Below are 17,132 nucleotides of genomic sequence, written 5' to 3' on the forward strand. Positions count from 1 at the left end.
ATCAAGCACGCGAGGCACCTGTAATTTAAAAATCAGATGAGATGGAATCATATTTTATACACCCCAGGCATTTTAAACATTGGAGAATGATTACAAATTAAACCTACATCCATAACCTGGTTGACACAAAATGCTGGAGTAACTCAGACTGAAGAAGGGTCTCGACCCGAAACGTCACCCATTCCTTCTCTCCTGAGATGCTGCCTGACCTGCTGAGTTACTCCAGCATTTTGTGTCTATCTTCGATTTAAACAAGCATCTGCAGTTTTTTTTCCTACTCCTCTATAACCTGGTTGACTGGTTTCCTGGGAAATGTTTTTTTTAATGAAATTTTGTAAATCGAGAGGACTGGAGCAGGGGAGGCTGAGGAGTGACCTGGATTGAGGTGTGTAAGATTGTGAGATGCATTTGATAGGGTAGATATTGTATTCTTATGGTGGGGGTCTCAAAACCAAGAGGGCATCTATTTTCTATGTATCAATGTTTATAAGTTCATAAGTGATAGGAACAGAATTAGGTCATTAGGCCCATTGTCTACTCCCCCATCTTTCCCTCTCAACCCCATTCTCCTGCCTTCTCCCCATAACCCCTGATACCTGCACTAATCACGAGGTGGGAGTTTGAAAGGGAACCTGAGGGGTAAGTTCTTTTTCTACCCAGAGAGCGAAATATCTAGAGGAGCTGGTGGAATCAGTTACAATCACTGGGTTTAAGAGCCATTTAAGCAAACACCTAAATAGGCAAGTCATAATGCAGGCTAACGTGATTAGTGAGGTTGGGTAAAGTGGTCGAGATGGATGTGGTGGGGATAAAGGGTCTGCTTTATTGCTGCACTACTCCAACACTTTTAGTTTAGCTTAGGCCCTGCAGAGAGTAGTGCGTTCGGCAGAACGCACCATGGGAACTACACTCGTCCCCCTGCAGGGCCTATCCATCAGGAGGTGCAGATCTAGAGCAAGTAAGATTATGAGGGACCCCTGCCACCCCAGCAACGGACTGTTCCAGATGCTACGGTCAGGCAAACGCCTCCGCTGTCACACTGTGAAAATGGAGAGGATGAGACGGAGTTTCTTCCCACAGGCCATCAGGACTGTCAACTTTTATAACTCCAGGGACTAAATTTTGTCTACACTATATTAACTTTATTTATATGCTGTAACTGTAATTCTTTTTTGTGCACAATCCGCAGGCATTGCCACTTTCATTTCACTGCATATCGTGTATGTGTATGTGACAAATAAACTTGACTTGACTTGACTATTTTAGAGAAACAAGCCCTTCGGCCCACCGAGTCCGCACCGACCAGCAATCCCCACACATCAACACTATCCTACACACAAAACAGGGACAATTTACACTTATACAAAAGCCAATTAACCTACAAACCTGTGTGTCTTTGGAGTGTGGGAGGAGACCCACGCAGGTCATGGATAGAACGTACAAACTCCGTACAGACAGCACCCGCAGTCAGGATGGGACGTGCGATCGGCACATTATGAAGTCGCAAGTTCACAAGTTATCGGAGTAGATTCAGGCCATTCGGCCCATCGGGCCCACTCCGCCATTCAATCGCGGCTGATCTCTGCCTCCCAATCCCATTTTCCTGCCTTTCTCCCCGTAACCCTTGACACCCGTTCTCATCAAGAATTTGCCTTAACAATATCCACTGACTCGGACGAAAAATATCCACCAGCTGGCAATGAGTTCCACAAACTGACGACCCTCCCCGTTTCTTTTCTTCCTCCCTCTCCTCGCTGCGTAGGAGTGAGTCTCCAGAGCCGACCGCACCGCCGGCTGCCCGTGCCCATGGTCCTGCTGCCGTTCATGAAGCATGGAGATCTGCGCACCTACCTCGTGCTCTCCCGGCTGGGAGACCAACCAGTTGTAAGTCCGTGCTGGTGACTCAGAGGCCTGTCCTCTTGCCTAATTGCTTGAAGAATAATGCAGCGTTGAAGTTGAATCGATCTGCTTGTTAAATGGCGGTATATGGTGCATTGTGGTGGTATATGGTGGATTGTGGTGGTATATGGTGGATTGTGGTGGTATATGGTGGATTGTGGTGGTATATGGTGGATTGTGGAGGTATATGGTGGATTGTGGAGGTATATGGTGGATTGTGGTGGTATATGGTGCATTGTAGTGGTGCATTGTGGTGATATATGGTGGGTTGTGGTGGTATATGGTGGATTGTGGTGGTATATGGTGCATTGTAGTGGTACATTGTGGTGGTACATAGACATAGAAATATAGAAACATAGAAAATAGGTGCAGGAGGAGGCCATTCGGCCCTTCGAGCCAGCACCGCCATTCATTGTGATCATGGCTGATCATCCACAATCAGTAACCCGTGCCTGCCTTCTCCCCATATCCCTTGGTTCCACTAGCCCCTAGAGCTCTATCTAACTCCCTCTTAAATCCATCCAGTGATTTGGCCTCCACTGCCTTCTGTGGCAGAGAATTCCACAAATTCTCAACTCTCTGGGTGAAAAAGTTCCTTCTCACCTCAGTTTTTAATGGCCTCTCCTTTATTCTACGACTGTGGCCCCTGGTTCTGGACTCCCCCAACATTGGGAACATTTTTCCTGCATCTAGCTTGTCCAGTCCTTTTTATAATTTTATACGTCTCTCATCCCCTCTCATCCTTCTCAAGATCCCCTCTCATCCTTCTCAAACTCCAGTGAATACAAGCCTCGTCTTTTCAATCTTTCCTCATATGTCAGTCTCGCCATCCCAGAGATCAATCTCGTGAACCTACGCTGCACTACCTCAATGACAAGGATGCCCTTCCTCAAATTCGGAGACCAAAACTGTACACAATACTCCAGATGTGGTCTTACCAGGGCCCTATACAACTGCAGAAGAACTTTTTTAATCCTATACTGAAATCCTCTTGTTATGGTGCATATATCCTTGGTGCATTGTGGTGGTACATGGTGCATTGTGGTGTGGCATGTTTGAGCTAGGAACTCTGGTCCTATCCCTTGTTGAGGCCTCTGTGCCTGCAGTGCTCCCCGTCCCACTGAAAACACAGAGCCTGAACAGTCCCAGGCTCCTGCCTTGAAACATTGGGGTAGGCCATTTAGAACTGAGATGAGGAAAAACTTTTTCAGTCAGAGAGTTGTGAATCTGTGGAATTCTCTGCCTCGGAAGGCAGTGGAGGCCAATTCTCTGAATGCATTCAAGAGAGAGCTAGATAGAGCTCTTAAGGATGGCGGAGTCGGGGGGTATGGGGAGAAGGCAGGAACGGGGTACTGATTGAGAATGATCAGCCATGATCACATTGAATGGTGGTGCTGGCTCGAAGGGCCGAATGGCCTCCTCCTGCACCTATTGTCTATTGTGAGTATCATCTTGTCCATGCCGACCAAGATAACCCTCTAAGCTAGTCCCATTTGTCCATGTTCAGCCCATATCCCTGTAAACATTTCCTTTCTATGCCCTGTCCAAGTGTCTTAAATGCTGTCTCAACTACCTCCTCTGGCAACTCGTTCCACCGTCTTTGTGAAAAACATTGCCCCTCACGTTCCTATTAATTTATCTTTCCCCTCTCATCTTAAACCTATGTCTTCCGGTTCACCCACTCTGGATAAAAGACTCTGTGCATTCACCCTATCTATTCCTCTCATGATTCTATGCACCTTTACAGGACCAGCCCTCATCCTCCTGTGCTCTGAGGAATGTAGTTCCAGCCTGCCCAACCTTTCCCTGGTTGAGAGCTCAGGCCCTCAAATCCTGGCACCATCCTCATAAATCTTTACAGCTTAACGATATCCTTCCGATAGTAAGGCGACCAAAAGTGAGCACCATGGAATGTGCTTGATGGGCCGAATGGCCTAATTCTGCTCCTATCATTTATAACCTTATGGCCAAGTACTCCAAATGTGGCCTGCCCTGCGCATTATCCTTTATCAGTGCAATTACAAAACCCACCAAAGCAGTTGGAGGCTTTGATGTACCATACTTTCTGAACAGCCTTGCCTTCAACCCTCCCAAGGTACATTTTCTGCAATTGCATCTTCAATTTTCTCTTTTCCATCGACACTCTAATTAAAAAAACAAAAAAACAATAAAACTCCAGATGCTTGTCATTTAATCTGATTAAAACGTTTTGTCTCACTCTTCTCAGACCATTTTCTGTGCTCGATGGTTTTTATCTCCAATTCCGCCTGTTGGATATTTGGCACGATCTCACCTCTTCTTCTTTTGTGTCCATCATTCAAATATTACATCACTGTCATTGTCCGTCCTGAAAAGGGTGCAAGCTTCCGGCGACAATCAGTGGGAGGTTGTACAGTAGACGATGGGGGTGGCAGAATTAGCTCAGGACACTTCCAGTTTCCAGCCCCGCGATGTGGCAGCTTCTGCTATGGGGCCATGATCTCACAAACACGCCTACATTGGAGAGTCTATTCTATCAACGCCCACTACCTTCCGCTCCCCACCTCTCCTTAGCCTCATATTCCCTCCTTTGGATGGTTCCTCTCTCTAACTCTCTTTCGTTGTCTTTCAGGAGATTCCTTTCCAAACACTGTTGAATTTTATGATTGATATTGCCAAGGGAATGGAGTACCTAAGCAGCAAGAACTTCATCCACAGGGATCTGGCCACACGCAATTGCATGTAAGTGGGTACTTACTGTGTGGGATGGGGTGGAGCGGGCGGGGCGAACTAACTGTATGTTCCGCTTGGTGGGATGATGACACAGTTGATAAAATATGAATACGGTGAGCGGCACGGTGGCGCAACGGTAGAGCTGCTGCCTTACAGCGCCAGAGACCTGGGTTCCATCCCGTCTACGGGTGCTGTCCGTACGGAGATTGTACATTCTCCCCGTGACCTGCGTGGGTTTTCTCCGAGATCTTTGGTTTCCTCCCACTCTCCAAAGTTTGTAGGCTAATTGGCTTGATGTAAATGTAAATTGTCCCTCGTGTGTGTAGGGTAGTGTTAGTGTGCAGGGATCGCTGGTCAGTGCGGACTCAGTGGGCCGAAGGGCCTGCTTCTCAACTAAACTACTGAGATACGAACGTCCTAATCCGCCAAAACGATTTCAAGATGGCTGCTTTGATAATGACAATAGACAATAGGTGCAGGAGTAGGCCCATTCGGCCCTTCGAGCCGGCACCGCCATTCAATGTAATCATGGCTGATCATCCACAATCAGTACCCCGTTCCTGCCTTCTCCCCATACCCCCTGACTCCGCTATCTTTAAGAGCTCTATCAAGCTCTCTCTTGAAAGCATCCAGAGAATTGGCCTCCACTGCCTTCTGAGACAGCGACCATAGTCAGGATGGAACCCGGGTGTCTGGCGCTGCAAGCGCTGTAAGGCAGCAACTCTACCGTTAATGATAACACTGTCCGTGAGTGTTGTGGAAGCGTGGAACATCGAATCAGCTGGGTTGTCATTGTGAACGCATGAATGTTTTTCTAGGCTGGACCAAGATATGCGTGTGTGCGTGGCAGACTTTGGCTTATCCCGGAAGCTGTACAGTGGAGACTACTATAGACAAGGGAGCATGAGCAAGCTGCCCGTCAAATGGATTGCACTGGAGAGTTTGGCAGATAATGTTTACACAGTTCACAGCGATGTGGTAATGTACAAATTCCATGCATACCTATATGTATATAGACCACACCTGTTACGTTGCTCAAGTGTTGCCAAAGACATTTAGTCATCGCTTTGATCTTTAAGAACATAAAGGTCGTTAGTCAGAGGGCAGTTAATCTGTGGAACACATTGCCACAGAGCGTTGTGGAGGCCAAGTCAGTGGATATTTTTACAGCTGTGACAGATAGATTCTTGATTGGAACGGGTGTCAAGGGTTAGTCTACTCCTATAACATGTGAACCTGTGAAATAGGAGCAGGAGTCATAAGACGTACAGGTATGTAGGTTAATTGACTGGGTAAATGTGAAAATTGTCCCTAGTGTGTGTAGGATAGTGTTAGTGTGCGGGGATCACTGGGCGGTGCGGACTTGGTGGGCCGAAGGGCCTGTTTCCGCGCTGTATCTGAAATATAATATGAATATAAGGTCATAAGCGACAGCAGCAGAATGAAGCCATTCAGCCCATCAAGTCTACTCCGCCATTCACTCATGGCTGATCTATCTCCCCCCCAACCCCACTCTCCTGCCTTCTCCCCGTAACCCCTGACACCCGCACTAATCTAAAATTTACCTATCTCTGCCTTAAAAATACCCATCGACTTGGCCTCCACAGCCTTCTGTGGCAATCCTAATTATCCTGAGGGTTATCCTGATAGCCACAAGCAGCAGACCGATGGGCAGAGGGGCAGAGAAAACCCACACTTGTGCTTCGTGTGGCTGTTCATGCCCCCAAGGCAATTCACGGCCTGTGTAAAAATGTAGTTAGCAGCCAACTGACTCCAATAATGCCCCACAAACACCAACGCAAACGGATTGCAGCGTGGAATTTTATCCTTACACTTGCACTAAAAGTGCAATGCAGAGGTGGGCTCGCTGTACCCCTCCTCTGTGATGGTTGCACTCACCAAATTAAATATCTCGTACCACAGTCAGCACTTTAAAAAAAAAAAGACATTCAGAAGGAAATGAACGAGTATCAGTAAAAGCTGAGGACAGAATGGCTGAAAACCCCATTTAGTTCCCATCGAGTGACGGGATCCCACCATCTTCCCATCCCCTCCCCTTTCTGCGTTCCGCAGAGACCGCTCCCTCCGTAACTCCCTGGTCCACTCGTCCCTTCCTACCCAAACCACCTCATCCCCGGGCACTTTCCCCTGCAACCGCAGGAGATGCAACACCTGTCCCTTTACCTCCCCCCTCGACTCCATCCAAGGACCCAAACAGTCCTTCCAGGTGAGACAGAGGTTCACCTGCACCTCCTCCAACCTCATCTATTGCATCCGCTGCTCTAGATGTCAACTTCTTTACATCGGCGAAACCAAACGCAGGCTCGGCGATCGCTTCGCTCAACACCTTCGCTCAGTCCGCCTCAACCAACCTGATCTCCCGGTGGCTGAGCACTTCAACTCCCCCTCCCATTCCCAGTCTGACCTTTCTGTCATGGGCCTCCTCCAGTGCCATAGTGAGACCCACCGGAAATTGGAGGAACAGCACCTCATATTTCGCCTGGGCAGCTTGCAGCCCAGCGGTATGAACATCAACTTCTCCAACTTTAGATAGTTCCTCTGTCCCTCTCTTCCCCTCCTCCTTCCCAGATCTCCATCTATCTTCCTGTCTTCACCTATATCCTTCCTTTGTCCCGCCCCCCTGACATCAGTCTGAAGAAGGGTCTTGACCCGAAACATCACCCATTCCTTCTCTCCCGAGATGCTGCCTGACCTGCTGAGTTACTCCGGCATTTTGTGAATAAATTGAGTTTAGAGAAGTAACTCTGTGGTCCCAGTGGACTCTTTACCCTCGCGCCAAATGTCATCAGCTGACTGCAAGCACCAGACAGCTATAGTTGTGGAAGAACCCCCATCATCAACACCATGCAATTCAACTATAGGCTACGAACGCTTACGTAGGAAGGAACTGCAGATGCTGGTTTACACCGATGATAGACGCAAATTGCTGGAGCAACTCAGCGGGACAGGCAGCATCTCTGGAGAGAAGGGATGGGTGACGTTTTGGGTCGAGACCCTTCTTGCCTGGTTAGTGAAGGCCCCATACTAGGAATTGCTTATGTTCCCGTCATTGATCTTGTAGATGGAGCCAGGATGTTTGTCATAAAAGGGCCTTCCTTTAATCCATTATCACTACTTGTGCCCAACACTTAGTGGGATGGGTTTGACTAAGCTGGTGTACTGTGCGCGTGTTTGCTATGTTTAACTGCTGCATGTTTTTGATGTGGATTCCAGTGGTCATTCGGGGTGACCATGTGGGAGGTAGCGGCGAGAGGGCAGACCCCCTACCCAGGGGTTGAGAATGCAGAGCTCTACGACTACCTGATCTCGGGGCAGAGGTTGAAGCGACCCTCGAGCTGCTCCGAGGAATTGTGAGTACGGTCCTCGGCAACATTACTCCTCCGATGCAAATCTGTGTGCGTTCCTAGCTAACATCCACCCTGTACATGCTGGTCCACACCAGGCCGCAAGAAATTGCAGCGAATTGTGGACGCAGCCCAGACCATCACACCAGCCAACCTCCCTTCCACTGACTCCATTTACACCTCACGCTGACTCGGCAAGACCAGCAGCACAATCAAGGACCAGTCGCACCCTGGCCACTCCCTCTTCTCCCCTCTCCCATCAGGCAAAACGTACACCTCCAGATTCAGGGACAGTTTCTTCCCAGCTGTTATCAGGCAACTGAATCATCCTCCCTCAACCAGAGAGCAGTGCTGAACTACTATCTACCTCTTTGGTGACCCTCGGACTTTCTTTGATCGGACTTTGCTGGCTTTACTTTGCACTAAACGTTATTCCCATATCATGTACTTAAACACTGTAAATCGCTCGATTGTAATCATGCATTGTCTTTCCACTGACTGGATAGCGTGCAGCAAAAGCTTTTTGTTGCACGTGGCAATAAACTAAACTGAGATTAACTAAACTGAACCCCAAGTCAAAACAACCTACATTTAAAATTTAGTAGGTGTAGGAAAATAACCGCAGATGCTGGTACAAATCGAAGGTATCACAAAATGCTGGAGTAACTCAGCAGGTCAGGCAGCATCTCAGGAGAGAAGGGATCAAATAGATTCCTTCTCTCCTGAGATGCTGCCTGACCTGCTGAGTTACTCCAGCATTTTGTGATACCTTCATTTAAAATTCAGACACTTAATGTTAATGGAGTGGCACAATGGCACAGCTGGTAGATGTGCTGCCTCACGGCACCAGAGACCCCGGTTCCATCCCGACCTTGTGTAGTTTGCACGTTCTACCTGTGACCGCACGGGTTTGCTCCAGGTGCTCCCGTTTCCTCCCACATCGTAAAGACGTGCAGGATGTCGGTTAATTGGCCTCTGTAAACTGTCCCTATAGTGTGTCGAGAGTGGATGCGAAAGTGGGGATAAACAGGAACGCCTAATCGATGGTCGGCGTGGCCACAGCGTACCGAAGGGGCCCATTCATCTATCTTTTAATCAATCAAATAAACACCTCCGTGGCATGCTCATCACCAGCCCTGTGACCTCCACAAACCACAAGCACCTCCCGTTCTGCCTTGGGTTTGATTAATCTACCACCCTACCATCTAAGGGCCTACACTCTGAAATTCCCACTGGGACCGCTCCGCCTCGCATTTCCACCATGACGTTCCTTTAACCTTACTCTTTAACTGTTTGGTCATTTGCTTTGTCATCTAATCGCATTATAATTGTACTGTGAAATCCCCTGAGACGTTCTGCTATTTTAAAACAACAATTTGTGGAAATGGAAGTAGTTCTCAGGTTAAAGAGTTTCCAATGCTTTGAACAAAGGTCAGGGTTGGATATAGTTATTGTTATTAAGTAATTGGGTCAGGAGAAATTTGTCTTGTAAAATGGAGCAGTGTTATGGACGGGCCTGCTGCAGTTGATTAATGTCTTGTGATACTCTGTTATAGACAATAGACAATAGGTGCAGGAGGAGGCTATTCGGCCCTTCGAGCCAGCACCGCCATTCAATGTGATCATGGCTGATCATTCTCAATCAGTACCCCGTTCCTGCCTTCCCCCCATACCCCCTGACTCCGCTATCCTTAAGAGCTCTATCCAGCTCCCTCTTGAATGCATTCAGAGAATTGGCCTCCACTGCCTTCTGAGGCAGAGAATTCCACAGATTCACAACTCTCTGACTGAAAAAGTTCTTCCTCATCTCCGTTCTAAATGGCCTACCCCTTATTCTTAAACTGTGGCCCCTTGTTCTGGACTCCCCCAACATTATACGACGGGATTTAAAGTGGGTGCAGTTGATTATTGCAGAGGGCTACTTTTTCTCGTGACACCAATTCCAATGCAATAAAAAAAACCAGAATATGTTGGGCATATTTCATTAGAAGAAGGGTCTCGACCCGAAACGTCACCCATTACTTCTATGCAGAGATACTGCCTGTACCGCTGAGTTACTCCAGCAATTTGTGTCTATCTTTATTTAAAGTCCTTCAGAAATCCTTCTGGAAGGATCCTTCTTAAATTCTTAATCCTTCTTAAAGTCCTTTGTGATTAGTACGGGTGTCAGAGGTTGTGGGGAGAAGGCAGGAGAATGGGGTTAGGAGGATGAGAGATAGACAAGCCATGATTGAATGGCAGAGTAGACTTGATGGGCTGAATGGCCTAATTCTACTCCTATTTCTTATGACCGTATAAATGATTTAAAAAGTACGGAATGGACTTGATGGGCTGAAGGGTCTGTATGACTATGACAGCATATCAATCTCTGACATTTCTGTCACCACCAGTCCACCATTAGTCTAAATCTTCCCATCCCCATCTCTTTCTGCAGCGACCTCTCTCTCTACGACTCCTTGGTTCACTCCTCCCTCCCCCTCCCAACCTGCCGCCCCCAGAATCTCTCGCCTGAACCTCTTCTCTCACCTCCATTCGGGGACCCCAGCAGGCCTTCCAAGTGAGACTGAATTTCACGTGAACCTCGTCCACTGCATCCGTTGCTCCTGATGTGGCCTCCTTTACGTAGGCAAGACCAGGCATCGATGAGGTGACTATTTTGCCAAACACTTGTACTTTGACCATCCATCTGCATCTCCTGGTTGTGAACTTCACTTCCCGTTCCCATACCAGGTTCTCTGTCCCCGGCCTTCTCTATTGCCAGAGTGAAGTCACACATATCCTGGAGGAGAAGCACCTCATATTCCACTTGGGCAGCTTACAATAGAATGGTATGAACATGGAATTCGCCAATCTCAAGTAAACCCCCATCTCCCCTTCACACCCCCTTCCCTCTGTGCACACACCTTTTTCCCAGTACACCAACCATTAAAGGGCGTCACAGTGGCGCAGCGGTAGAGTTGCTGCCTGTCAGCGCTTGCAGCGCCGGAGACCTGGGTTCGATCCCGACTACGGGCGCTGTCTGTACGGAGTTTGTACGTTCTCCCCGTGACCTGCGTGGGTTTTCTCCAAGATCTTCGATTTCCTCCCACACTCCAAAGACGTACAGGTTTGAGGTTAATTGGCTTGGTAAATGTTTTAAAAAATTGTCCCTAGTGTGTCAGAGGTTATGGGGAGAAGGCAGGAGAATGGGGTTAGGAGGGAGAGATAGATCAGCCATGATTGAATGGCGGAGTAGACTCGATGGGCCAAATGGCCTAATTCTACTCCTATTTCTTAGTGTTAATATGCGGGGATTGCTGGTTGGCGTTGACCCAGTGGGCTGAAGGGCCTGTTTCTGCGATGTATCTTTAAACTAAATTAAACCATCAGCCTAATCCTTTCCTCTCTTCCTTCCATTCCTCCCCCCTCCTCGATACTTGCTATCCCCCATTTCCCTTTTATCCCCCTTCTATCTAACCTCCCCCATCCCCTTCCACCCATATCCCCCCACTCCAGTTTTACATTTCATTCCTCTTCCTTCCTTGTCTCCATTTCTCCTGTACCCTCTCTCACTATGCCAATCACCCCCCCACCCCCCCCCCCCCCCTACCTTATCTGTATCCACATATCACTTGTCAGTTTATGCCATGTCCCTGCCTCTACCAGCTTTTTCCTCCACACTTCTAACTGTCTGAAGAAGGGCAACACAAAAAGCCGGAGGAACTCTGCGGGTCAGACAGCATCTCTGGAGAAAAGGAATGGATGACGTTTTCGGGTCGAGACCCTTCCACAGAGTCCTGACCTGAAACATCAGATGTCCATTTCTCTCCACAGGGGCTGCCCGAGGCGCTGAGTTAACTACAGCAGGCTGTTTTTTTGCTCTAGATTCCCAACACGCGCAGTCTCTTGGTCCCTATAATTGAGTTGGTTCCCACTACATCCTGATTCTAAATAGAAGTGGAAATTGCTGGAGAAACGCAGCAGGTCAAGCAGCATCTGTGGGAAGAGAAACAGTTAACGTTTCAGATCTCAGTGACTGGGAAAGAGAAAAACAAGCTAGTTTTCTTTTTTGGGGGGGATTTTATTGTATCAAAAATATATGTTTAAATTATGATACAAAACAAACAGGTGGTAACACACCCACCACCATAGTACAAAATCACCAAATTATCTAGGCACTAAATTTTCAAACAACTATGCTGCAATCCTTATTAAGGGTACACTCCAACCCCTCGCGGTGCCTAGCGGTCCCGGAAATCCCCCAGGGTGCCCGTGGACAGTCATTCTCCAACACCACCCGGGCGCGGACGTAACCCCGGAAAAGATGCAGGCAGCTGGCGCGGGCGGATCCCTCTTCCGCCTGGCGCCGTGACTCGCGGATGGCCAGCTTGGCCAGGCCCAGGAGCAACCCAACCAGGACATCTTCGGCCCTGCCCTCTCCCCCACGCACAGGGTGTCCAAGGATGAAGGTGGTGGGTGAGAAGTGCAGCCAGAAGGGCAAGGAGCAGCCCCTTTAGATATTGGAACAGGGGCTGCAACCTCACGCACTCCATGTACACGTGGTACACAGACTCACACACTCCATGTACACGTGGTACACAGACTCACACACTCCATGTACACGTGGTACACAGACTCACACACTCCATGTACACGTGGTACACAGACTCACACACTCCATGTACACGTGGTACACAGACTCACACACTCCATGTACACGTGGTACACAGACTCACACACTCCATGTACACGTGGTACACAGACTCTTCCAGCCCGCAACAGTGGCAGGCGGTTGGCGAGTCTGTGAACCAACCGCGAGAGAAACAGATTACAGGGGACTCCTCAGTGCAGTGCCCTCCACCCCAGGTCCCCGATGGAGAGGGGCAGAATCCCTACGTAGATCTTCTGGAATTCTTTGAGGATGTAACTAGGAAGATTGACAGAGGAGAGCCGGTGGATGTGGTGTACCTCGACTTTCAGAAAGCCTTCGACAAGGTTCCACATAGGAGATTAGTGGGCAGAATTAGAGCACATGGTATTGGAGGTAGAGTACTGACATGGATAGAAAATTGGTTGACAGACAGAAAGCAAAGAGTGGGGATAAATGGGTCCCTTTCAGAATGGCAGGCAGTAACTAGTGGGGTACCGCAGGGCTCGGTGCTGGGACTGCAGCTATTTACAATATACATTAATGATTTGGATGAAGGGATTAAAAGTAGCATTAGCAAATTTGCAGATGATACAAAGCTGGGTGGTAGTGTGAACTGTGAGGAAGATGCTATGAGGTTGCAGTGTGACTTGGACAGGTTGTGTGAGTGGGCGGATGCATGGCAGATGCAGTTTAATGTGGATAAGTGTGAGGTTATCCACTTTGGTGGTAAGAATAGGAAGGCAGAGTATTATCTGAATGGTGTCAAGTTAGGAAAAGGGAACGTAGAACGAGATCTGGGTGTCCTAGTGGATCAGTCACTGAAAGGAAGCATACAGGTACAGCAGGCAGTGAAGAAAGCCAATGGAATGTTGGCCTTCATAACAAGAGGAGTTGAGTATAGGAGCAAATATAGGTCCTTCTACAGTTGTACAGGGCCCTAGTGAGACTGCACCTGGAGTACTGTGTACAGTTTTGGTCTCCAAATTTGAGGAAGGATATTCTTGCTATTGAGGGCGTGCAACGTAGATTTACTAGGTTAATTCCCGGAATGGCGGGACTGTCATATGATGAAAGACTGGAGCGACTAGGCTTGTATACACTGGAATTTAGATGGATGAGAGGGGATCTTATTGAAACGTATAAGATTATTAAGGGGTTTGACACGTTAGAGGCAGGAAACATGTTCCCAATATTGGGGCAGTCCAGAACAAGGGGCCACAGTTTAAGAATAAGGGGTAGGCCATTTAGAACGGAGATGAGGAAAAACCTTTTCAGTCAGAGAGTTGTGAATCTGTGGAATTCTCTGCCTCAGAAGGCAGTGGAGGCCAATTCTCTGAATGCATTCAAGAGAGAGCTAGATAGAGCTCTTAAGGATAGTGGAGTCAGGGGGTACGGGGAGAAGGCAGGAACGGGGCACTGATTGAGAATGATCAGCCATGATCACATTGAATGGCGGTGCTGGCTCGAAGGGCCGAATGGCCTCCTCCTGCACCTATTGTCTATTGACTCCCACTGGGGGGCCGTCCAACAAGCTCGTTTTCAGCAGGTCAGAGTTGGAGCAGCACAAAGTATCTCTGCTAGGCTGAGACTGGTTCGGTGGGCGATGCTGAGCACTTTGAGCTTTGTCTGCCTGTGTCATGTGTACCCACATTCCTTCCTCTGGCTTCACAATTTGTAACTCTTCAATCCTTTTTGCCTCACACTCCCTCTGGCTTTTCATCTCTGGCCTTTGTCCAACCATCTGCCTATTAAAACCCCCTGGTCACCTGTGTCCACCTGCCACGCTTTGTCCTGCCCCTCGTCTCTTCCAACTTTCTTTTCCCCCTCTCCCCCCACAATCAGTCTGAAGAAGGGTCCCAACCCAAAACCTCACCGATCCATTTTCTTCAGGGGCGCCGCCTGACCCCGCTGAGTTACTCCAGCACTTTGTGTCTTTTTTTTCCAGTCAGTCATGATAGGCAGAAATGGCCATTTCTAGTGCCATTCCTGCTCCTACTGTTCTTCCATCTCCCAACCAGGTTATGAATGCTCTCAGAATTGAACTGATAATGTGTCCTGTAAGGAAATATTGGGCTTGCTACCCAAAACTATTGGAGGGGGTGCAGATAAGAATCGATCTGATGGAAATGACAGAGAGTACTTTGGGACTGAATGGGTGCTCTTGGAGATTAGAAACATAGAAAATAGGTGCAGGAGTAGGCCATTCGGCCCTTCGAGCCTGCACCGCCATTCAATATGATCATGGCTGATCATCCAGCTCAGTAACCTGTACCTGCCTTCTCTCCATACCCCCTGATCCCTTTAGCCACAAGGGCCACATCTAACTCCCTCTTAAATATAGCCAATGAACTGGCCTCAACTACCTTCTGTGGCAGAGAATTCCACAAACTCACCACTCTCTGTGTGAAGAAATGTTTTTTCATCTCGTCTCTGAAGAAATGTTTTCTCATCTCGTGGGGTAGTTGAAAGCAGCATCTCCCTGTAGCCGATGTGCTGTTAACGAGAGCCTTTAACCCTTTGTGTTGGGACAGGTACCACCTCATGCAGAGATGCTGGCACGCTGATCCCAAGCTCAGACCCTCCTTCGAGTCTTTGAGGGGATCACTGGAAAACCTCTTGCGGGGCCTCTCCCCGGTCACAGACCATGCCCAGGCTTTCTACATGAACCTACGGGAGGGGGCAGGAGCTTCGGAGTGCACGGCCTGCTGGGAGGTGGACCATAGTGCGGGCAAGATGGACGCCCCAGTTGTTATGGGCACCAGTGACTACCGATACGTGACCGCCCCTCTGGGGGTGCTGGAGAACGCAGAGTACAACACAGCAGGTGAGATGGAGAGCCATCTATGCGACGGGCAGCCGGAAGACCAAGTCTTTATTCATCTCTAACAGCGGGAAAGCTGGGCCTAATCGACGAGCAGTGCAATAATGACGTGAACCTGGGGCTAAACTCCTCAGCTGTGCCTTGATACTGAACACGGATCCAACTCCTGGAGGTTTCAGCGGGATCCACATACAAAAAGACTCAAGAATTATGGTGTTAATTAAAAAAGGATGATCAATTTATTGAACATGAATTACTGCACAGTTTCCTTTGCAAAGTTTTATCTTTGATTTGAATTAAACAGATTTTTAAAATTAAAGTTCGGTCTCCTTGATGGGTGATTGAATGAGTTTCACTGTTGGAGTGATCGCTCTGGAGTAAAACGTCGATAATCTGCATCAAAATGTTGAAAAGTCCCACTGGCCTGGCGTCCACCTCAGTCGTGGAGTCCAGAATGTGAAGATAGACACAAAATGCTGGAGTAACTCAGCGGGCCAGATTGATCCCTGGGATGGCAGGACTTTCATATGAAGAAAGACTGGATAGACTCGGCTTGTACTCGCTGGAATTTAGAAGATTGAGGGGGGATCTTATAGAAACTTGCAAAATTCTTAAGGGGTTGGACAGGCTAGATGCAGGAAGATTGTTCCCGATGTTGGGGAAGTCCAGAACAAGGAGTCACAGTTTAAGGATAAGGGGGAAGTCTTTTAGGACCGAGATGAGAACGTTTTGTTTCACACAGAGAGTGGTGAATCTGTGGAATTCTCTGCCACAGAAGGTAGTTGAGGCCAGTTCATTGGCTATATTTAAGAGGGAGTTAGATGTGGCCCTTATGGCTAAAGGGATCAGGGGGTATGGAGACAAGGCAGGTACGGGATACTGAGTTGGATGATCAGCCATGATCATATTGAATGGCGGTGCAGGCTCGAAGGGCCGAATGGCCTACTCCTGCACCTATTTTTTTATGTTTCTGTTTCTAGAAAGCGCCTCTGGAGAGACGGAATGGGTGACGTTTCGAGTCGAGACCCTTCTTCAGACTGAGTCAGGGGAGAAGGAAACGAAAGATATAGATGGTGAGGTAAAGAGATATAGAACAAATGAATGAAATATGTGTAAAAAAGTAACGATGATAAAGGAAACGGGCCATTGTTAGCTGTTTGCTAGTACAGATAATGAGACTCAACAAGATGACTTTGAAGCTGGTTTGACTTGGGTGGGGGAGGGATGGAGAGAGGGGGGGATGTAAGGGTTACTTGAAATTAGAGAAGTCAATATTCATACCGCTGGGGTGTAAACTGCCCAAGCAAAATATGAGATGCTGTTCCTCCAATTTGCGTTTGGCCTCACTCTGACAATGGAGGAGGCCCAGGTCAGAGAGGTCAGTGTGGGTAAGAAGGAACTGCAGATGCTGGTTTAAACCGAAGATAGACATAAAAAGCTGGAGTAACTCAGTGGGACAGGCAGCATCTTGGGGGGAAGGAAGGCTTAACGTTTCGGGTAGAGATCCATCTTCAGTCAGTGTGGGAATGGGAAGGGGAATTATAGTGGTCGGCAACCGGGAGATCAGGTAGGTCCAGGCGGACTGAGCGAACACTGTTTGCTCGGTGAGAATGGGTACAGACAAGGAGACTTGGTTTAAACCAGCATCTGCAGTTCCTTCCTACACAGTCCAGAATGTGAGGCGGGGAGGGGAAGGTGAGGGCAG

The 17,132-nt window shown here is 48.3% G+C and overlaps 1 protein-coding gene across 2 annotated transcripts in view; it reads left to right on the forward strand.

Moving 5' to 3' along the window:
* Positions 1–15,746, forward strand: part of tyro3 (TYRO3 protein tyrosine kinase) — a 92,018-nt gene extending 76,272 nt beyond the window's left edge. The window contains exons 15-19 of one of the 2 annotated variants that reach the window (XM_078406161.1): positions 1,763–1,884; positions 4,511–4,620; positions 5,430–5,589; positions 7,846–7,982; positions 11,595–13,924. In XM_078406161.1, coding sequence (XP_078262287.1) covers positions 1,763–1,884; positions 4,511–4,620; positions 5,430–5,589; positions 7,846–7,982; positions 11,595–11,721 — 656 coding nt within the window. In that variant the 3' untranslated portion in view covers positions 11,722–13,924. Of the gene's footprint in view, positions 1–1,762; positions 1,885–4,510; positions 4,621–5,429; positions 5,590–7,845; positions 7,983–11,594; positions 13,925–15,137 lie in introns of those variants that run through there. The other variant, XM_078406160.1, reaches the window with a different exon arrangement.
* Positions 15,747–17,132: the final 1,386 nt, after the last annotated feature.

This window comes from Rhinoraja longicauda, chromosome 10 (assembly GCF_053455715.1).
Source record: "Rhinoraja longicauda isolate Sanriku21f chromosome 10, sRhiLon1.1, whole genome shotgun sequence".
Lineage (NCBI taxonomy): Eukaryota > Metazoa > Chordata > Chondrichthyes > Rajiformes > Arhynchobatidae > Rhinoraja > Rhinoraja longicauda.